The sequence below is a fragment of the Pezoporus wallicus genome, unplaced genomic scaffold, assembly GCF_028554395.1.
Source record: "Pezoporus wallicus isolate ANWC-B61680 ecotype Strahan unplaced genomic scaffold, APGP_CSIRO_Pwel_v1 contig_3817, whole genome shotgun sequence".
Classification (NCBI taxonomy): Eukaryota; Metazoa; Chordata; class Aves; order Psittaciformes; family Psittacidae; genus Pezoporus; species Pezoporus wallicus.
The window spans coordinates 6,523,196-6,545,408 of record NW_026635157.1 but is presented as its reverse complement, the minus strand read 5'-3'; the positions used below and the strand labels follow the sequence as shown (position 1 = coordinate 6,545,408).

Below are 22,213 nucleotides of genomic sequence, written 5' to 3'. Positions count from 1 at the left end.
ACTAGCTTACTTGGACATGCCACTTGACCATTTTGAATTTTCTCTATTTGGCTGTAAAATGGGAATTCTATCACCCTCAAAGCTCTTTTGATGTCTGTAAGTGAGAATGTCTTCTAGCCATAGCTATGGCCACATCACAATGGCCACATCTATCCTGTGGTTCACTTTGAAACATCAGCCTTTAAAGATGGGATGTTGCTCTTCCATTTAAGGATTTCTGATCTACTTTTTTATGTTGGTTATGGTATTTTCATACAGAGGCTTCTCAGTTCTCTGTGCATTAGTCCATTCTTCTGCATCCATAAATAGGGTATTTCCAGTTTCCAAAACCAAGGTCTGTCTCTCAAGACTTGCAGAGGAAGATCACCAACTATGATACTAGAGGAGATCTTGCAAGCTTACAGTACAAGGGTGCTGGTCATCATTAGAAGTCTTATGGTGGTGCTGACAACCATCAGCACTCTAAGCATCAGTACTACTCAGGGGATTTCACCCACAGCTCCCCATGGGGAGCCACAGTGCCCACATGGCACAGCTTGCCCCAATAATGTTTTACAGAGGTCCTGCTCTTACATCCTACTCACTACTGAGTATTAATAAAGCCTGATTAAAAACAAAAGGGCAAGCCTTAATTAGGAGGATCTCTGTTTTCAAATTTCATTATTGCCAAAGCCAGCTTCCAGAGCACTCTTGGATATACCACCACTGTTCAGGCTGCTACTTCCACTGCGGGCAATTTCCTCTCCTCCCAGAACAACCCCCTGTCTATTTTTAAGGCATTCCAGTGAAAAACAATGAGGGGTAATCTCAGTAGTTTTTCCAGAACACAAACCCGTGACAGCCAGAGCTACTGAAATAAATGCAGGAAAAAGCCGGAGGGGAATAGGGTTCAGAAGATTTTATTTTTTTTTTGCAAAAAAAATAAATTGTTAAAAAAAAAAAGTACCTCAAACACAGAAGCAAGCTGTTTACAGAGGGATATAATATTAAATGTTATAATGATATAATGTCACAAAGGAATATAATAGCATTTCCTAAGAAATAGGTAAAATAGATAAAATAGAAGAATCCCAAAACTTTCCTACACACTTTTCACTTTTTCTTTCTCTCCTACATCTTCACTATTGTAAACATACTCCCAAAGTGCCAACCTCAGCATTTTTAACTCCTGAAGCAAGCAGGCTCCTCCCTACAAAGACAGCACTTTGGTCTAAGGATAGACTGAGCTCTGAGGATGTGAGCATGGGGGAGGGAAACTTCAATATTACAACCCATCCACTAACCACTCCTATAAAGCTCTTTTGTTCCAAGTTCATACTTAGCAACTCAACGTCAAAACTGATGTTGGAAAATGCAAATCCTAAATTAACCCAGACTTGCACCCCTCCGTGTGTTTTTGACCTTACACACAAGCAAGGAATAGCGAAAAAGAAATTTTTGCTACACAATCTACTTATATAAAAATGTGTATCAAGGTAAATAATCCACTTAAAAATGACTGTGGATGCGGTTCTTAGTCTACACTACTAATGATACAGATTAGAAAAACAAAATCAGAACATATGCATCTAGGACACAATGCCTTTACTACTTTGATTCTCTTACAGACTGGGCAAAGTCAATCAGTTGTTTTCACCTGGTGGGGCTTTTTTGTTGTTTAGTTGTTTTTTGTTGGTTGACTGGTTGCTTTGGTTGGTTTCGTTCATTTTTTTTTGGGGGGGGGGGGGAGGGAGAGGGGGTGTTAGTTTGGGGCCTGGTTTTTTTTGACACACACAGTTTGATTGAAAACACCCCAGGGAAAACAACTGGTTTAAAAAAGAACAACCTTTTCCTCTCTGTTACAAAAACAAAAGAACACATCTCTTAGCCTTTGGCGTTACAAAGTCCTAGGTCAGATGTGGGCAGCCTTAACAAAGAAGGAAAATAGTAGGTATTCCAAATGAAAAGCAAGGGTTTCATTGCAGCAGAGAAAACAGGATGTATTCCACAGGCTGTAACTATGCTCCTTAGAAACACAATAGGGGAAAAGAAAAAATAATCACTCATTATGCTCAAATAGTTAAGGCCAGACTTTTCAGTGAGCCCCATTTTTGCGAAGTTCCACAGCTGCAAGCACAGAGGTGCCAAATACCTGAGATTACAGCTTATCCAGTGGATATTTCCCAGAGGTGCCGTAACAAAAAACAAACAATAATCAATTTACATGTACAGTACAATGCTGGTGTAAGACAAGAGAACTCTGACACAAAACTGTGATCTAGTATTTAAATGTCTTCATTTTAGGATAATCTGGTAGTCTTTAGAATGTCATCTCAAAACTTCTTTAAACTTTCTTCCAAGACCTTACGCATAACATCTTTCGTATGGGAAATGTCCTGCCAAGAGCTTCAAACATAGCTTTATCAAATGCCATTTTGGCTTCCTCCATGTGAATTTGGACATTTTAACAAGAGTTTATGAACTTTCACTGGAAAAAAAATGCATGTATAATAATAGTTTGCTGTCCATGTGTGTAATAGGTTATGTAAAATACCAGATAATCCTGCAGTCTAACAAAAACAAAAGAAGTTATTTCTCTCCAATAGCTTTTATTTGGCCTTTAAATTACAAGTTTCTTTTAAAGCACCATCACACATACCAAGTCCTGGCAATTAAGTTAGCCTAAAGCAGTGCTTACTTAGGGGAAGGATAGGAAATGTGTTTAATTAGCAGCAACTCAGGACACCAAGAACTACTTTATTTGATCGGCTACTGCTGTGGATGATGAAAAAAAGTGTTTCTTATAATTCTCATTGGCGTGCACTCGCTTGCCTCAAGCAAGATGAGGAACAGAACTACACGGTATCTTTTCCAGCTCCTTTATAAAGCTCCCATCAGCAAGCACAAAAAAAAAAAGGGGGGGGGGGGGGGGGGGGGCAGCATTGTATTAATGTAACCTAAATCCTAGGCAGCTTCCAAAAACCCAGCCAGGAATCTTTGTCAGGGTTTCAAAAAGAAGCCGCTGCTGAAATTCTTAAGCATGCAGCACGGTTGTTCAGGACTCCTCCTGTGAACACCAAGCGCTTTTCACTCTCTAAGGGACACTGTCGACCGTATCTGTAAGGTGAGACACTGGAAACAGTTTCCACTATCACCACTGGAGGTGGTTGCCATCTGAGATCAGGTTTACTACCCTGACTTTCAGGAGAAGCAGCAGGTATTTCATGGAGAGTATTAAAGCTCTTCCAAGGAAGCACTGCAGAGGTACTAAGTCCTCCAGTCAATAATTATATAATTTTGATTACGTAATTTTTAAATTTTAAATTTAAATTTTTATTTTTTTTTAACTATAATCTTTAAAAATGTTATTTTTGGCTGCTTGTTAACTAGGTAATTTTGTTACTTAACTAACACCCTCCCTTAACCATTCTTTTTCAGATAAATGTGCTAAGACATTTACCTACGGCCACAGAGTACCCCAGTTCTCTCAATTAGGTTGCCCGTCTTGGCTGCTTATAGCAGCCTTTCAATACTTCAATGGTTCTTATAAGAAAGGTGGGGACAAACTTCTTATCAGGGCCTGTTGCTCTGATAAGACAGGACAAGGGTAATGGTTTTAAACTAAAAGAGAGTAGATTTAGACTACATATAAGGAAGACATTTTTCACAGTGAGGGTGGTGAAACCCTGGCACAGGTTGCCCAGAGAGGTGATGGATGTGCCATCCCTGAAAGTGTTCAAGATCAGGCTGGACAGGGCTTTGAGCAACCTTGTCTAGTGAACTAAATTACTTTTATAGGTCCCTTCCAACACAAACTGTTCTGTGATCTCCAGAGGTGCTATCCCACACCTGGGATTCTGTGATTTAAATGACCACAAAGAACTTTTAGCTTTTCAGTTCCAAAGCGTCATCTCTGGTGACTGCTCAAGCAGTGCTGAGAACTGTTCCTTGAAAATTTTCATTCCATTCCAACTCATGCAGTCACAGCTTCAACAACAGCCACCAAGGGGGTGCATGTGCGTGTGTGTGAAGAAATAAGAAAAGGTACTGCGGTAAACAGCACACAGTTCAAGCACCTTTTACAACACCCTGCAAGTGGAGACTGTGCTCTAGTGTTCAGAGATCAGACAGGGCTTTCAGGCTGAGTGATGAGAAAGACTATGGTCACTTCAGTGTTTTCCTACAGAGTTCATACCAAAGGCTGCTATTCAACTTTTGTCAGGCAGTGATTTTTCCAATTTGTTATTTCTCTGAAATGCTGAGATATTCTGGGGTTCTCCCTGGTAAGCTCAAACTTATACTAGAAATTTACCCACACCTTCATTTGTCTTCAGGATTAAGTTTATTCATATTTTATCTGTATAAGCCACTAATAATAATCTAAGTTATTAGTGGCTTATAAAATAGCTTAGAAATACCATATGTGCATAGACATAACCAGTGATAAAGCCAATGAAGCACAAACATGCCAAGCTGACAGGAGCTCAAATGAAGACAGGCTTTTGTCTGTCATTACCTAATTCACTTTTCTACCAATTGCGCTACACAATGCATTTAAATCATTTAAATATTTAATGTGCTAACCTGCAGCACGTTACCTCTATATACAACGCTAAATTACCTACTCTTCATCCTACCATTTACAAGCTGTAGCTATTTCCAGACTGCAGCAAGTTTCACAATTTGTCAGCAGGGTTATTAACAGAACAAAATGGCTCATAAGGAAAAAGCTACTGTATTTTGTGTGTTGGGAAAAGGGGTGGGAGAGGAAAACAGGCTCTGTTAGAGCAACAGGGTCAAAACAACACGCCTTGCAGAGCACTCCCTCCCAGGCTACATACCACACTCTTCAGAGGGGACATCACAAATTACAGAATTCAAGCCAAGCTCAGCAACGAGTGGGAGCAGGCAAGATAATAAAGAGTGCAGATGGTTTTGGTCTTCATTACCATCAAGTAGACACAATGTCTCTGTAGCAGATACAGAGCAAACAGAGGCTCTTGTAACATGACAATCTAAAAAGTACCAAGAGCTCTATGCTTTTGTGGTATTCTTCGCCCCAGGCAAACACTCCATGGATTTCTAATTACCTGTTCTTCTTGCAGACCTCAAGAAGGCCCATAACTATTGTGAAACTTTGGGTTCTTCAAAACAGACCTTTTCAAACTACACTTAACTAAATTGCCATCTTCTAGCTTGACTTGTATGTGTTAAGACTAGACTCTCTCAGGCAAAAAAGCCTTATGCTCACAGTTAAATCGGTACTGTGGCTGTGCTAAGTGCTTTCTAATGTTTTAAGGAAATTTGCAATTGCACGTAGGCCAAGACTGCAGTTTCACCTTCCTTCAGGATAAGCATGCACAGCCTCCCTCCTCTCCATGACTTCTCACTGAAGGGCAGCCCCATCCTACCACCAGCCACCAAGACCAGGCAGGGCAAAGAGAACTGGCTCACACTCACTCCCTTTCTCCAGCCTCCCTGCCTTTCCTGAAGGTAAAGATCATGATTACAGATTACAATTCCATACATTTTATAATTATTACATAATTACAACTGCAACTATAATTTCAAAATCAGATGCAATAATCTGTTTACATTTAAATCACCCTTGTTAAGATCATGCTTTGCCTCTCCAGGACAAGGTGAACCCTACACAATGTTACCCGGGATTTCAGCAAGTGCAGAGGCAGACACTTTGGCACATGTTGCACAACTGGGGCTGAGCCCAGCTGCAGCCTAAGAGGGTCAGGGCCCCATTCCCTGCAGGACTGCTCCCCATGGGGCTCCAGCCGTCCCAGCCTGCCCAACAGGATGGCACATGCTCCCCACTGCAAGGGTAGCAGCCAGAGATACGGGGAAGGGTGTTGGCTCCGGGGAGATCAGCTGTTATTCCAGCTTCCTGTATCTTGCCTTCCATCAAGCTCCTGAACACAAATGGTATCTTCCCCCATTGTCACCCTTCTATTTCCTACCCTACCCGTTCCCTACAGCACCCATTCAGCCATGCAAACTGACTTTTGGTGATAAGTATGCTGCTATCTTACAACACTCCTGATACTCTATTGCATACACATGCTATTAAACGAAAAAAATTAGCAGGAGGAGCCACAAAGTAACTATCTACCTTAATTTTAATAGAGCAAGAAAATGGTTTAATGAACAAGTTCTAGAAAACTGCATCTAAACACACTGAGGCATATTACAAACATGACGGTATTTTCATTCTTTCTCCCTCGTAACGCACATAAACCAAACTTGCCAAGTTCTTTCTCATATTCTAAGCATTCAAGCTCACAAAACAGGGCCTCCATCTTTGCAACACTCCAAATCAGAATAGTATAAAGGAGACTATAAACATATACTTCATTGCATTATTGCTCATAAACACATTAGCATATATCTCAATCTTAAGAGTGATTACTTCCAGAAATCTTGGGATTCCTGGCCTTCTGGTGTGTAGTGTATATGTTGGAGGGAGGAAAAAAACATTCAAAATTTGAGAAAAAAGGATTTTATTTGCTTCATGTCCAGAAAGGAGGGGGAGGGAGAGGAGAACCTTGCTGTGTAATCAGTCAAGTTTTGCTTGAAATCAAGGACCAGAGCTAACAAAAAAGGGAATGGTTTAGATAGGTTTTGTAAGAGCTTGTTCCCATTTCCTGGTAGCTGGCTTCTTTTCTCTAATTCAGAATGTTTTAAGCACTTCTAAGAACAATGTGGCTAACAACATTTTGAGTTTTTCTTTTTAACAGTCAGAGATACCACATTTGCCAACATGACTTGGTTTTTCAAGCCACTCAAACATATTCGGTTACTCATCGTCAACTAGATATTGAATAGGAAGGGAAAGCCAACACCACTCACTTGGGACCTCCTTCCTCCCATACGACAGGAACAAAAGGTGCCAGTCGAGATAACCCACAAAGCACTCCTCTTAGGTCCTGCTGAGCCTCCCATAAGCAAACTCCATCTGTTGCCAAAAGCCAAAACTCTCCACAGTAGAAAACAGAAGACAGATGTCTGTTTGCCAAGAGAAAGACTGAGCTTGCTTTCTTACTCAAACCCAAGCTGTTGAGAAAGCTGACCCAAATAACAACCAAACACAAAAGAATATATGTAAGCAAGTGAGCAGCAATATTTATCCCACCGCTTAAAAGCTGATGAAGGCTGTTCCTTAGGCAGCATTTTGACACTAAAAAGGAAAAAAACTGGGAGCAGCAAGGACATGCATTCCACTTGGACATACCGCCAGGAAAATAAAATAATAAAATAAAGAACCGCCACTGTCACCCAGAGCAATACACTTGAAATCTCTATCGTTTTTCCACTATGATTTACATCAGTATGTATTGCTAATAGAAAAATTAAGTGGTCTAACTCTTCAAATAGCATCAATTTTGCAATTTGTTTCAGGAGACGTCTGGTATAGTCCTAATCTCTGAAACACAGCAGCTTAATTAAAAATAAAAAATATGATCTTCATCAAAATTTGCTTAGACTACAGCCTGATTCCAGTTAAAGGAATATCCAATCAACTAACTTAACAGATCTACTGATTGTCAAGATGTTAAAGTTCAGATTAAAACAGAGCTGCTTGCTCACGTGTAGATTAGGGATATACAACCTACTGAAACATTAAGGTGTCCTTTCAGTTCAAAAGTTGTAAGAACTCAGACACAAATATACACTGAAGTGAGTATCTTTGAGTTTGTTGTTTTTGTTTGGGTTTTTTTGTCAAGTAATAACTAGATACTCTTGCTTCCACTACTGTAATGGTGTAAATAGTTTTACTCTCAATTTATACTCTGAAAGCAGAGCAGTAGACATCTCTGTGTTTGGAAGGGAAGCATTAAAAATGAACAAAGGGACATACTTGGACAGGATTACTAGGGGTTATCCACTGTCCTACAACCCCAGCCAGGAAGGCCTTACACTGGGGCTAACGCTGACATGGAGGAGTGAGAAGGGGGGTGCCATGAGAAGGGGAGTGTCATGAGAAAGCCAGAAGCTCCATCAAATTTCACCCTTTCTTTTCTCTTCCTCCCATTCGCCTCACACCTCCTTTCTCCAAAATCCTACCAACTACCAGGCATGCAGAGGGTGTTGCATTTGAGGAAGGGGAGATGCCCAAGATCAGTTTTATCAGGCAGAACACAGCTGGCGAGGTGCAGGCACTGAAACTGTCACACCTCAGAGGAGGCTGGACTGGACATGGAGAGACAGCTCAGAGTACACCTAGGGTGGGGAGCCTGAACTTCTGAAGAAAAGGAGGAAGAGAAGAGGCAAGAGAGGAGGAAGGGAGAAAAAAAAATAGTAACAATCAGGCCTTAACCTAAAGAGTGTGCAGACCAGTGGCTCCAACAGGGAAATTGCCAAGCAGAGCCATGGCAAAGCAATTACTCGGCACTGTCTCTCTTTGCAGGTGTAACTGCCCTGCCTCCACACTGCACAGTGACGTTAAAGTCCAGCCACATTCAGGAGGACCTTAAACATTCATATTCTAACGACTCATAGTTCTCAAAGAGCAACAAAATCTCATATGCACAATGCTGATTAAAGGACAAGAGGCCAATAAATAAATAAATAAAAACAACCTGACTTAACACGCCATAATTCACAAATGACAAAGTAAAAACCCATGACAGCCCGAAGCCAGAAGCAGCCCTGCCCAACTAAAACACAGTATGATATAAATACAAACAACTTGCAAAGTCCACCCACATTAATCTGTGCTTCACCCACAGGCAGAAAGGTATTTTTCCTAGTCTCAAGTGGCATGTCATCCAGGCTCTCTGGAGACTGCCATCCAACCAGCTGGTTTCCTGTCCAACCTACAGCTGAGAACAACATTTAATTACCATGCTTAATTGATCTTGTTAACTGTTAGGGTGGACAGCTTTGATCTTTCCTGCTGATAGCTAGTTTATGACTACAAAAGAAACTGGCACTTTGCATAATTGCCAAGTCTTCGATGTGCATTTTTGAATTCCTTCTATTTCTCAATCTCCCTTTCTGTTTGTGCTACACTAATGCTCCTGCTAACAGGAACCAAAGCACATCCCCTCATTTATGGTATCATTTATTTGGACGTGCAGGAGGTGGGGGGAAGAAAGACGAGGAAAGGAGAATTGCCTCTCCTTCACCCAGAAATACAGAAAAAGATCAGAAATGACCGCAGTGAATCTGGCCTCAGCAACATTATCGTGTGGCTGATGGCAGCCAGCACTAAAAGCAGAAGGTGCAGGAATCACTAAGATGTCTGGGATGATCTGCTCCCCATCCCCCTGAAAAGCCTCATCTGACTCTCCACTGATGAGAGGCTTGTTTAAATTCCAGTACAGAGGTTTTGAGGCATTTCAGTGGCTTTCCACTGTGTTGTTTTATGTTTGTGAATAGGTTCACCCAAAAAATGCCTCTTCTACAGGAGCTTCAGATTAGCAGCTTAGGAGAAAAGCCCACAAGACCAAGATTACTAGCTTGCACACAGCCAAACTGAGACTGTGCCAATACCTCAGAAGTTTCTCTTCCTTTTGGACACTGTACCCAAAAATATCTAGGAACCTTCAAAATAGATCCTAATTAAAAACAACTAAATACAAGCAAGCTTAATTCATTAACTACCTCTCCTAAACACCCTTCTCCTCAAGGATCAAGCCAGTCATAAGATCTATAGAAACAAACGTTCATAGGTGGTATATAATGGGTTCTGAGAAACGTACAAAGCAGCCCTACATTTCAGCCAAAGAGTGTCAACTGTTTTCAAAACGGCAAGCTAAACCCTCACCACACTGAATTCAGCTGGAGCTCTGCCACGCAGCGGGACAGCGACTTGGCCCACCGTCCCCATGGGAAATCTTTTCCTAACTCGGACTTTCTTCCTGCTTATTTCAAATGAAATCTCCTTTGGACCAGGTTGAATCCCCACAGATAATTAGTCTTGCACCAGCTAAATAAAACAAGAGTTATATCGCTTCTGAATGGCAACCTGAGTAACTACAACAGGGTAACAGAGAAAATTTCTTCTTCTTTTAATCCAAGGGGAACTTGGCAATGAACTGTTTAACAGGGTTTGAACTTTGCTGCTGAATCTTCACAACACACAGCAACAGAGAGAAGTATCATAGCACACAGCCACCTCAAGCATCTGCAGGATATCATAGCTAAATTATAGCTCCCAAATAGGGCTAGAACAGAATTGTTCACCTAAAAGTCAGTCCTTTCTCACCAAAGCTTCCTCAACAGCACACCACGGTTTTGGTGGTTGGTTTGGGGTTTTTGGTTGTGGTGTGTTTTGGGGGTTTTTGAGGGTTTGTTTTCTTTCTGTTGGGGGCTGTGTGTTTTGTTTGGGTTTTGGGCCTTTTTTTTGCCTAAACTTTTTTCTAAGGAAGGTTTCTTCTTGTTATTACAAGATGACAAATATATTGTACACTCTATCCTTACACCAGAAGCTACTGAAAGCCCAGCAAGTCAGCCAACCCATTCATCTCCTGCCTACTGCTGATACTGTCTTGTAAAATGCTCATTTTTGGTGGCCAGGGATGGAGGAGGGGTTTCCCTAGGAATAAGCTGAATAAAGCTTCCTGTTCGGCTGAAGCAGGAAATGTGCTCCAGTACTGCCTTGCACACAAAGAGTGGAAAACACTTACTAAACAAAATAGCAGGAGATGAAGTGTAAACTGGATTGTCCTTCCATCATGCAGACAAATAGAAAGCCATACTTCCCATCCCCCAGCTCTCTTGCATTAATGTACTTAAACTTGGGGGGGGGAGGGGAATACATGCATATGTATATATGTTCTGCATGGACATCAAATGATTATGCTGTGCCTTTAAAACCAAACACCGAAGGATTTTAAACAACAACAACAACGCTAATTAGGAGGTAGCATTTCCTCTCTCCCACAGAATCAGTTTCTTCTTGTTAGGATAGGAGGTACAACTGGCCAAACCCCATCCTACTACTGGAGAAACTGAACCATAAGTTGTCATTAGGTTAACCTCCCAGCATTTCTCTCCAAACATCTCTTCAGAAGGACTAAAAATAAATAGCCTAGAAAAAGAAGGGACAGGCTTCTAGTCTGACAAACCACCAGGATCCACAGGGAAGAACAGCAATATTACATTTTGCATAAGAATCTGCAGATGGGAGAAGACATTAATAGAAAAAATGTCCTTCTTCATGCGCTATTGAAAACAATGACTGTTTAAAACCTCACAGTGCTTCCCAAGAGCTGGCCTTGTAATTCACGCAACATTTCTTTGCTGCCACCATATATGCCTTTTGATGAGCTGTGATCACTTCAAAGCTGCACTTGTCCTCACTCACCCTGACGTTAGAGGGCTGAAAGTGATGAAAACTACATCACCTAATGCTAGATCACAGATACAGATGCACACTGCTAGAAGGTGCAAGATGAAAAGCTGTTAGGCAAGTTCCATGGTGTAAAACATATTACAGCAGCTGGATGCTGGAAACATATAACAAAACACCACACAAAACAGAAATGCACATAAGCTTAATGAAAACCTGATGAAAGACTGTTTAAATAAAAGCACTGAACTCATTAATTCTCTAGACACGGCTAGTGCAGTTAAACTAAGGTCACAAGTACTATGAGCTACACTTGAATATTATAAACCGCCATGAGCCATTAGTGCCTCCCTCCACCATGAGTTGTAAACCAGTCACCGACCCCACAGGAACGTGTCTCATCATATTTTCATGTCTCTTCTTATGGCACAACACCCTGCTTGTCATGCAAAGCCCAAATACATGTTGGGAAAGCGTTTTACTAAATGGCCTTAAAAATACCCTTGTATTGAAATAGAGTCAGGTACAAGTTTCTCATTTGGGGGACGTAAGAGAAAGGACATAAGAGAAACTTCGCCACCACCCTAAATGGAAAGTTTAAGACAGCCAAACCAAACCAGAGAGTGCCGAACCATTTCAGTGAACCTCAACATCAGCACCGAGCCTTCAAAAAACCAACTGTTGCTAAGATCACAGGGCTGAGAGCTACCTTCAATATCCTGAAGCTGACATGAAATTAAACTTCACGAGGTGCATGTAGCACACTAATACAAGACCCTTGAAAAGCAGGCCTCCTAGTCGAAGGGCATGGCAGAAGTCCAGCCAGTCTTCAGAGATGAGGAAGTTTCCCCTAGTATGGGTTTCAAAGACATAGCACCTAGTGCAACGCAGCACATCATTAACCAGTTTGCTACATCAGAAAGTTCTTTCAAATGTGCAACAAATGGATGTACTCGGACTAATGCATTTGCTGCAGGATACCAAAGAGGATATAACACAAGAGAAACAGCAGAGATCAGTCAAGACACATTCACCTATGAATAACCCAATATGTGTATCTGGGAGCATATGGATCCTACACACACACAAGGATAGAGCATACAGCCAGACAAGCAAGCATAGTCCATGACTGTGAAGAATGACTAACTGAAGACAAAGAGCTTTGTTCTGCCTGCTTTCCCTCCCTCACACCCCTACCCCTGCTCAGCAAGGAACAAACACTAACGGACCCCTGTTATCTGAAGGATACTATGTGGAAACATTACTTTGCAACAGAATGATGATAGTACACAAATAAAAACCCCTCACAATTTCAAAGTTTGTATTTTCCCAAACACCAGGGACATATGTAGCATAGCTTATACTGGATGCCATTCTGCAGCTACTTTCCAAGAATTTTTTTGTAACCCAGATCTGAAGTTCACTAGTCCTCTTCTGGTCCTTCCCATATAAGCTCATGCTGGGATCACAAACGTCATCCTGGGACCTCCAGTTCCAAGAAGAGATTATTGTCTGGGCCTCACAAAGAGAACAAAAGCCATTTATTCAAGTAGAAATTACCCGTGATTTGAAAAGCAGGTGTACACTGTGCTATCCCCTCATCCTGAAAGCCAGAGCAAAATACTTATGTCATCTGATACAACATCATGTTACCCCAGTGATACAGTACCTTCCAATATTTTCCCCACAAGAAAAGGTTTATGACCAATAAGAATCTAGTAAATGGGAAAGCAACTAAATTTGCTTACAATCCTTGATGTTCTTATAGTCCCGTAACAGCAAAGAGCTTTCTCCATGAAGCTTCAGTATCTTCGAAAATGGGAAGGAAAAATCCCCCTTGTCACTGTCCCCAGACAAAGCCAGCATTATTAAACCATTCTCTTTGTTTTGCAGATATTTTCCTTTAATGCCAGGAACAGGGTTAAACTTGCAGATGAGCCTTGACAGCTTACATTATAGAGAGGCTTACATTAGAGAGACGTTCATGATGCTAACTACAACTGATCATCCCACCTGACCTTCTTGGCCAGATTACAATATCCAGAAAGCATATAAGAAAGAACTGACATCTCTTTATGCGTAACTTCACATCAACATGCTTAGCTTACACGTCAATTCCCAATTCCTTGCAACCCATACGCAAATAAAGAACTCTTCCTTTAAAAAAAAAGATGTATTTCATACAATTAAAGAAATATTTTAAAAAAATCATTAATTTCCCTTGACTTTAATACATAAGATCTTTAGAAAGTAACTATTAGCAGCAGCGATGCAGCTGGTAAGTAGCAAAATTAAACTTGACAGCAGAGATGCCACTTACCAAAGAATTTAAAACCAAATGGAGAAGGCCAAACGTAAGAGCAGCGTCCAGTTTTGGGAATTGAAATGACAAGAGCAAAGATCAGCAAATTAAAAGCAATAAGAGGCTTAGCTCAAAGAACTGAGCTGTGATTAAAAAAGTAGCAAATATTTAACTTGTGCAAAACGATGACCAAGAGCAAATACAGTAACTGTCTGACACATGTAAAATTTCATGGTTTGCACAGTGCAGCACTAGCCTTATTTTACTCTTCCCTCTAGATGTATTGCATCAGCGTACAGTAGCAATTAGCTCCCTGTTTAAAACAGAGATAAAGACTGCTTTCTATCAGGGCATCAATGTAATACAGCACCATACTGCGGTATCCTCAGTGATAAAACATTCTCACTTCAAGTCTGACTGCATCATGCCATGCCAAACTACCACAACTATATTGGCAGAAGAGGATAAACCTGTCTTGGTGAGGAAGAAAAGCTCCTTAAGTTTATCAAGCAGTTACAAACTGGTTATCTCAAAACTTTAGCCTAATGCTTACAAAGTACAGAAATCGCCCATGGGTAAGGGTGATGAAGGCTTTCCCTTTTGGAGGAATCACACACTTAAGTATTCCATGAGGAATAGTTCTGCAATGAACTACAGAACACTACTGGTGGTTTCCGAGCAGCAATCCTATTTAAAATCAGCTTATACCTTACACAGCTGTCCCAGAAGTTGCAACATAGTTCTTTGGATGCCTGAATGTTTCCAGCACATTGAGACAGCTAAGCTGATGTCGCAAGCCTTCTTTCACTTGGTCTGCAGAGAGCTAGGACACGCAGTAATGAAACTCCATGAAGCACATTTCTACAGGATCCTTTCTCCAAAGCTGAACCAACCTCAGAAAAAAAACTTCCTATAACTCTATATAGATGTACAGTTAGTCGCTTCTGAGGGCCACTTTACAGGCTCAGAAAGAAGCTGAACAAGCATTACCCCATACTGCCACTACTTAGGAGTCCTAAACTGAATCTGTATCTGGCTGCTTGTGCTCCGCATGAAGTTGAAAATATAAACTTGAGATCAGTTCTGCACACCGAACAGGAGGAGTTCGGGGGAGCCCACACATATAAAACTAGCTGCAAAGTACCTCCAGGTTTCTATTTACTGAGGTTTTCCCATGCACATACAAGAACTAATCAGGCATGTGGGCTGACCTGTCAGAAGCGCAGCTGAGCCGAAGTCTAGCGCAAACCCGGCATAAACATACAAACAAACCCACCCAGCCCTGCCTCGGGATCCCCGCGCTATCTCCCGGCTAAAGCCTCCCCGCGCCGGCACTACCGACCGCCGGCTGCCCCCGCCGCAGACACCCTCCCCGCCGTGGATTAGCGCTCTGCTAGAGAGAGGCATCGGGAAAACACCCGCACCACCGGCCCCGCACGCTGGTACCTCCCCGCCCGGGGGACAGCCAGCGCCGGAGCCGCCGGGAAGAAGCCCGGGGCCGGGGTCACTGAGAGGGGGATAGGTCGCGCCGCAGCCGGCGGGGACTCGGGAGGAGCCTCGGCGGGGCCAGGCACCACCACCTGAACAAGGAACGGGCGAAAGGAGGATGCTTAAGTTTCCCTCTTTTTTGTCTTTCTTAAAAAGATAAATAAATGAATAACGCAAAGCCCGCCGAGCACACACGCCGGCCGAACCCCCCGCCACCCGGCCCGGTGAAGGGGAAGGGTCTCACTCACGGATCTTGACTTTGCGGTGGTCGAGGCGTGCAAGGAGCGCCTCCAGTGCGCCGAGGCGACGCTGGAGCCGGGCGTTGCGGTGGCAGAGGGAGTCCGCCTCGCTGAGGATCCCGCCGAAGATGTCGCCGGCGCAGCGGGAGAGGTCGGAGAGCTGCATGAGCAGCGACACCAGCGCGTACGAGCTGACCTGCTCCAGCGCCCCGAAGAGCGGCACCGCGCCCCGGCGGCGCCCGGCGCCACCCTCCGCCGCCCCAGCGGGGTCCCCCGGCGCCGGGCCGCCCCGCTCCGCGCCATCCCCGCCGGCCTCCTCCAACCTGCACAGCTTCAGCGGCTCCAGGGTCCGCAGAGGGAACGGCATCGCGGCGGGGGAAGGCGGGCAGCGTAGGGCACGGCGGGGAGGGGGGAGAAGCTAGGCGTCCCCGCCGCGAAAAGTCTTCATCCGCGCAGCGGCCGCGGTGACAAAAGTTCAGAGAGAGCAGAGAAAAGAAAGAGGGAGGGAGAACAACAACAAATGAATCGGGGCGGGAGGGCGGCCGGGCTACGCGCTCCGGGGCTGGGCAAGAACCGCCGCTGCTGCCGCCGCCGCCTCGGCGGAGCCCCGCTCGGCGCCCATGTGCGGGAGCGGCCCCGGGGGCGGGAGCGGCCCCGAGAGGCGGGAGGAGAGGGAGGGAGCGGAGCGGGGCCGCTCGGCGGGCGCGGGGAAAGCGGCGCTGCCCTGCGGCCGGGAGACAGGAAAGAGTCCGTGTTTCTCTCCCCGAAGTGGAGACTGAGCGGGAGGAAGCGTGGGAAGGGGGGCTGAAGCGCCCTGTATGCGGCCACAAAGGAGGAAAGCCAGCCAGAGAGAGAGGGAGGAGAAAGTAGCGAGAAGCCCAGAGCAGCCCCACCTGGGGAACCCCTCACCGTTGCAGGCACTTTTCTGAGAGCACCAAACTCCCAACCCGGAAAGCGAGAACTGAGGAGGAGAGAGGGAGGAAGAGAAAAAAAACCTCCGCGAACCTGGGAAAAGAGGCCGCCGCCTACCTGTGGCTCCCCGAACTGGAGCCTCTGCCAGAGCCTCACCCTGCCGACCCTGCCGCCCGTCGGCGGACACCAGCCCCCTCCGGCCCCGCTGCCTCCCCCTGGCCGGAGAGAGAAGCCGAGCAAGAGACTGCACAGGTCGTCGTTGCCCCCCCCCCGGCCCAAGCTTCAGCCCCCTCCCCGCCTGTGCCGCAGGTCTGGCCAGAGGTGCTGCTCAAGGCAGTGGAGGAAGAGCAGCCCGCCTGGGAAACAGGGGTGGCTGTGTGAGCGGAGCTCCAGCTGTTGTTCGTGGTTAATTTTTAGTAAGGTCGACGCTAAGGTGGAAAAAGCAAAGTCTGAACCAGGCAGCATGACATCGAGCGTCGCAGCACCAAGCGTTAACCCAGCGCGTAGTTCTAGTATGGGCCAAAGGCAAGTTTAAACCGTAGAAGCCCCCTACGAGACACCGCCAGCTCTTCATCGGGACGACTGCTCTAATGACCTATTCCCCACAGAACCAATTTAGTCCACTAGCAACTGTCAGCAGCTGCTCTTTAATTTTAATTGGACAATGCCCTGCTGGCTACAGCTCCTGCTCTATGATAAAGAGTGGAACACAATCCCTCTCTTCTTGTGGAAAAGGACCTTGGGGAAAAGTGTCTGTGTAGTCCCCTCCTGCCCTGTAGCTTGCTGCAGCTGATGAATCTCGGTGATGAAGGAAAGAGAATCAGCTGGGGAAGGAAGGATCTAGGGACAGACCCACTGTGTCCTTTCATTAGCATCCTGGGGACACATAATTTATAACAAAATATTGTAGTGATTCTCATATGTAGTTTTACCCTTGGTTGCTTAAGGGATACCTGAAGAAATCTATTCCACCAGTAGTGTTCCAGAAACTCCTTGGTGCATAGAGGAGTCTGGGAGTGAGGCTGCACACAGTGGAATACAAACCAAGGACTCACTGGCATACACAAGAGTTAGGATCTACAAGAAACACATTTAGGGGTGATACTTATATGCAAAAATTGCAAGTGACTAATTCTTCTCCTACATTAATCTTTCATCTTCAGGTTTTCCTTGGGGCGTAAGAAAAGGAACCAGCAATGCAATATAGTTAAAAAAAAAAAAAAAGAACAAAACTGCCTTTCTTCAGACCTCAGTCCAAACCAGGTTACCAGTGGATAACTTTGCAACTTGGAATGCTCCCACTGATTTTCTGTTACAGACAGTACCACCGAGTGCATATGTGCAGTATTTGTAGAACCTGATGAGAAGAACAGGGTGCAAACAGGCTAAACGGCATTTAAGCACAGAAAGAATCCTAAGCAATAGTCTTTCAACAGGGAAGCTGTCAGGATTGATTAACAGAGGATGGAAAGCAGTCATTCTCTTATAGTGAATTCTTCTGGTTTTATTTTGGAACATAATGTCTTCATTACTTCTTAGATGTGTTTGGGATAGTTTTTTGATAAAAGCTCTGGGCTGCTCACCGACATGTTTGAATTGAGAGGAGCATACCTTTGTATGTTTTGTTTAAGCTGTAGAAGTGTGATGCAGAAACCAAGTATGAAGTGGACTTAAATATAAAACACAGTAGGAAGAGCACAAGCAAATAACTCATTCAGGTGTCAGCTGAAAAGAATCCACAGCAAGTTATCTGCTGAGGCAGGTATAAGACCATGAGCATGTTTGTTTGACTGGAAACTACAGATTTTTACTCTGAATTTTAGTGATAGGCAGTTTTAAAAAGAAACAATTACCGATCTAACAGTCTTTCTGAAAATTCACATCAAACCCTGGTATTGCAATTATTTTTGCATGGTCCTATCTGTAAGCAGGGAAAAGGATTTAAACCAGGTTTGAGGACAGGGAGAATAATAATGAGAAATCAAAACTTTAGGTAACACCTAAGCATAGCAAAGAGCCTCAGCTACTGTGAGTGAGTGGAGTTCTACTGCCAGTGAAGCCTACTTTACCTATTTCACTGGTTCCTGTGTTTGCAAACTGGAAATTAATTACTGTGACAGCTTGAACATTTCTGGTGCAAATATTGTCTCATAACCAATTTAAACCAAGTTAAGAAGTAAATCTGAATTTTAAATGCACTGACATTCTTGAAACATTCAAAGTCTGTATGTTTATTGCAGAACAATATTTCTTTTACTTGGGCCTGTATTTCTGGGATGGGCTGTTACTACATGGAATACCCAGAAGGAAAACAAATGTGAAAAAAATTTAGATATTGAGTGATCAAAATGTGAACATCAGTTAACTGAAACCAGTAAAGGACAGTCTCAGAGATTGTTTCTTCTGTGCAAAAGGAAGAGACATGAGAAGGGAAACAGAGCTTAAATACTTATATGGTTAAAGATTTAAAGTATTCATCATACTGGAAAGGAAGCGTTTAAAAATTCTAAGTTCAGTGGAAATACTGACTTTCAAAGGGGCACCCTGTCCCCCTCCAGTACCTGTGCATATTGTCCACTTCAAGCGGTTAAGGCTGGAAAATGTTTCCTTTCCTGTCAGCACTGCAAGGATGCTCCAGCCCACAGGCCCAGGGGCGCACTGGGGCTAGGGACAGTGCCTGACAGAGCAGCAGTGGTGGCTGCCCCAGAGCTTCTCCCCATTGCCCTTGGTGAGCCACTCCTGCAGCTCAGGGCCCTGCACATTCATGTCAGTTCAGTCTGCGGCAATTGTGCTATAGCAGTGGTAGGAGCAAGGGTCTGCTTTAGCTGCATCTGCTGGAGAAGGAGGTCTGTGAGTTTGGTGGGCAGCAGTCACTTTCACTCCTGCAGCTAAGTCTGGCAGAATAGTGACCCAGAGTTCTGGGTCGCACACCTGCAAATACCCACAGCCAGGAGTGGGAGATCCTCTGAGAGGAGGAACAGAGCCTAGGAAAACAAAATGCAGAGGAGGAAGGCAGGCAAAGGGACAGTAGAAATTTCACTGAATATTTCAAGTTAATATTAATTTCATTTTTAACGAAAGTTCAAAGTTCACTGGAAAATTCATCACATCTGAATGGCAGCTTTCTTCCTTCAGCATTTAAAGCCTCAAGTTAAATTACCAAATTAAGGACCTAATAAGTTTCATGTTCTATTTCAAGAAATAGAAGACAAATCTTGTGGGACTTACTCATCACCTATTGCGGAATGAATGCTGTTCTTCCCTCAGCTTGCTTCTGCCATCTGTTTGGGTTCTGAAAGCAAATGGTGAGCAGCAGTACAAAAGCCATGTGACCAACCATGAAACATCAAACAACTCTTCCTGAAATTGTCAGTACGTGCCAAGAGGGGAGTTTAGATGTGGTCAGCTGATATCACCAGGCTCACCCATTGTAGCTTAGCCCACAGATCCAAGCTCTATGCTTGTGTAGGCTAGGAAAACCCAATCAAGTTTCAAAACAGAAATAGACACCACTACAGCTTGGAGGGATAAAGGAGGGCATTTCTTTATTGCTCCCAGAGCAGCGCTAATGGGCTCTGGTTTGTAATTTAGAAAGCAAGGTCAATGTTGAGCTGCAGAAGTTTGGTGTAAGCTTAAAATAGAGGCAATTATGCAAAAGAAGGTTGTTTTCTGACATTGAATAAAAGAAAGGAAAGAGTAATTTCCTGGTTAACCAGAAGTATGTGGATGTTCCCAGTCTTGTTGGACCATTGGGCTCTTCTAATCATTGTACTTTTCATTTCTGTCTTCAATAGAAAACCTTTTTCAAAGAAACCTGCGTAAGATAGGCAGAAAATAGGAGTAGATCTAACTCCTGACAAGATTAAATGGTACCAGAATTTTGCCAATTTCTTTTGTGGTGTGTCCCTCATGACTGCTTACTTTTTGTGCTTTATATAAGTGCTACCAAATGATCAAATTAATTACTACAGAAAAAAAGTGGTAGCTGTTTTGCTGGGTTCCTTTAAATGTACACACTGGTATGTTAGCCTCATGATCACCTTTGCCTGATGATGCAGCAGAACTTCCTAAACATCACTTTTCTTCCAGTTTACCAGTGCCAGGAAGTGGTTTTTTGTGTGTGTGTGTGCTGGAATTAGTATGCAGTATGGCCCGAAAGACTCCTTCCTTGTCCAGAAATGGAATCTTGTGGATATTCTTTTAAACCTAATAGCAGAACTTCTCTGATGATGACAGGCATTCCTTTGACACAGGTTGCTTTACAAAGTCCTGTTTCCCTGGACATTCATTGTTGCAAACTCCTGTCAGCCCCAGTCTGCTTGCCTGGCTTATCCCTGGGTCATGCACATGCTTGAAGCCTGGAACTGAGCTCCCCTGGCTGTTTAGTTCTGCACTTTTTTTTTTTTTTGATGATTTTCTTCACCGTGTTATCTTTACCATTAAACAAAGGCAGCAGTGTAACTAACTCCAACACCTTAATCCCTGATATTCAAAGTGCTTAGCAGATGTATCCACACTTTTCCTAGTGGACGAATTTGGTATTTTCTTGAGCGCTGTCTTAAAGGCTAGTGGTTTGTTGCACCAGTCCCAGTGATTTTTCTGTCCCTGCTCTCTTTTCTTATCCTAACATTAAACTAAAACTTACTGCTTGAGTCTGTCTGGTTTGTGCTTCTGCTAGCTGCTCCCTGAGCTCTGAAGACTACAGAGCTGTGTATCTACAGAAATGCAAGAGTCAGCACACTACATTCTGCCAGCTTAAAGTCTCTCAAACCCTTTCTCATTTTTCTACCTTTACACAGTTGTCTGTGGATAAAAGCCAAGCTAGCAATGGTGCATTGAAACAATCAAAGCTAACTGCAGTAGGAATGACCCCCTGGAGGAAGTGGTAGCTGTGATGGCCTAAGGATATGATTCAACAACACAACAACCAGGCGTAACAGCTTTTGCCTCTAAAAGAGGAGCTTTTCTACCCCTGCTTCCTTCCTTCCATTCCTGCTGACAGATGCATGGGCTGTAGCTTGCCCTGCAAGCATCTGAAGTCCTCAGTGTAGAACTACTGCAGCTCTTCTGTATAAAATGAGGCGGCTGACGTGGTGTGAAGAAATTACCAGAAAATGTACTTTCTGCACTTCAAGACACAGCAGTATGTTGGATCATTCTCAGGGGAGCAGAACCGTGAGGCAAAATTTAGGCTGTGAACAGAAACACATGTGAGAGATCATAGAGCCTAGTAAAGCATGACTATAACATTACAGCCCACTCAGAGCTCAAAGTGATCATCAGAGGCTTTTTAGTTGCTGTGTTCAATGGACTACAGTGTGAAGAGAAGACTGCCACTGTGTCAGTGTGGAACTGAGAGACAACTCACTTTTAGGACTCCAATTCTTGGAAAATGGCAATAATCCCAAGATGCATCTCCCCATATAGAACCCAAGTTGCTGAGAAATTATCTCAATGGATCAATAATACTAGTCTTGGAGTTTGAGATGCCATTCTAGTTTTCTTCATTTGGTTGGAACATTTCTGTGTCTTTTAACAAAGTACATTCCTCGCTTCCACTTTCTCTGTGGCAGAAAAAACTTCTGATATATTCTTATTCTAACTGATAAAGTGTTTATGTTTCTACTTTACAAGGACTTTGGCCATCTAAATATCATGGAAGCACAGAATCACAGAATGGTTTGGGCCATAAGAGACCTTGGAAGACCACCTAGTTCCAATGCCCCTGCTGTGGGCTGGGACATCTTTCACTAAATCAGGTCACTTCAAGCGCCACCCAGCCTGGCCTTGAACACTTGCAGGGGTGGGGCTTCCACAACTCTGGGCAACCTGTTCCAGAGCTTCACCACACTTATGAAAAATTTCTTCCTTATATTTAATATAAATTTAACATAAGTAATGTATAAATTATTCCTTATTACTCAGTTCCACAGCTACATGTTTGTATACAGCAAGGAATTGTAGGACAGGAATGTGGGTGTCATT

The 22,213-nt window shown here is 43.6% G+C and overlaps 1 protein-coding gene and 1 long non-coding RNA gene across 6 annotated transcripts in view; both read right to left on the bottom strand.

Annotated features, from left to right (window-relative positions):
* NHSL1 (NHS like 1) overlaps window positions 1-16,381 on the bottom strand; it is a 177,016-nt gene extending 160,635 nt beyond the window's left edge. For 2 of the 5 annotated variants that reach the window (XM_057407435.1, XM_057407444.1), the window contains exon 1: window positions 15,326-16,375. In XM_057407435.1, coding sequence (XP_057263418.1) covers window positions 15,326-15,683 — 358 coding nt within the window. In that variant the 5' untranslated portion in view covers window positions 15,684-16,375. Of the gene's footprint in view, window positions 1-15,325 lie in introns of all 5 variants that reach the window. The other 3 variants (XM_057407452.1, XM_057407462.1, XM_057407500.1) reach the window with 2 other exon arrangements.
* Window positions 16,382-20,353: 3,972 nt separating this feature from the next.
* LOC130598209 (uncharacterized) lies at window positions 20,354-21,993 on the bottom strand. Its single transcript, XR_008971960.1, has 2 exons — window positions 21,597-21,993; window positions 20,354-21,420 (listed from the first exon to the last, which is right to left on the bottom strand). It is a non-coding gene; the product is annotated as an uncharacterized LOC130598209 (long non-coding RNA).
* Between the last annotated feature and the right edge of the window lie 220 nt (window positions 21,994-22,213).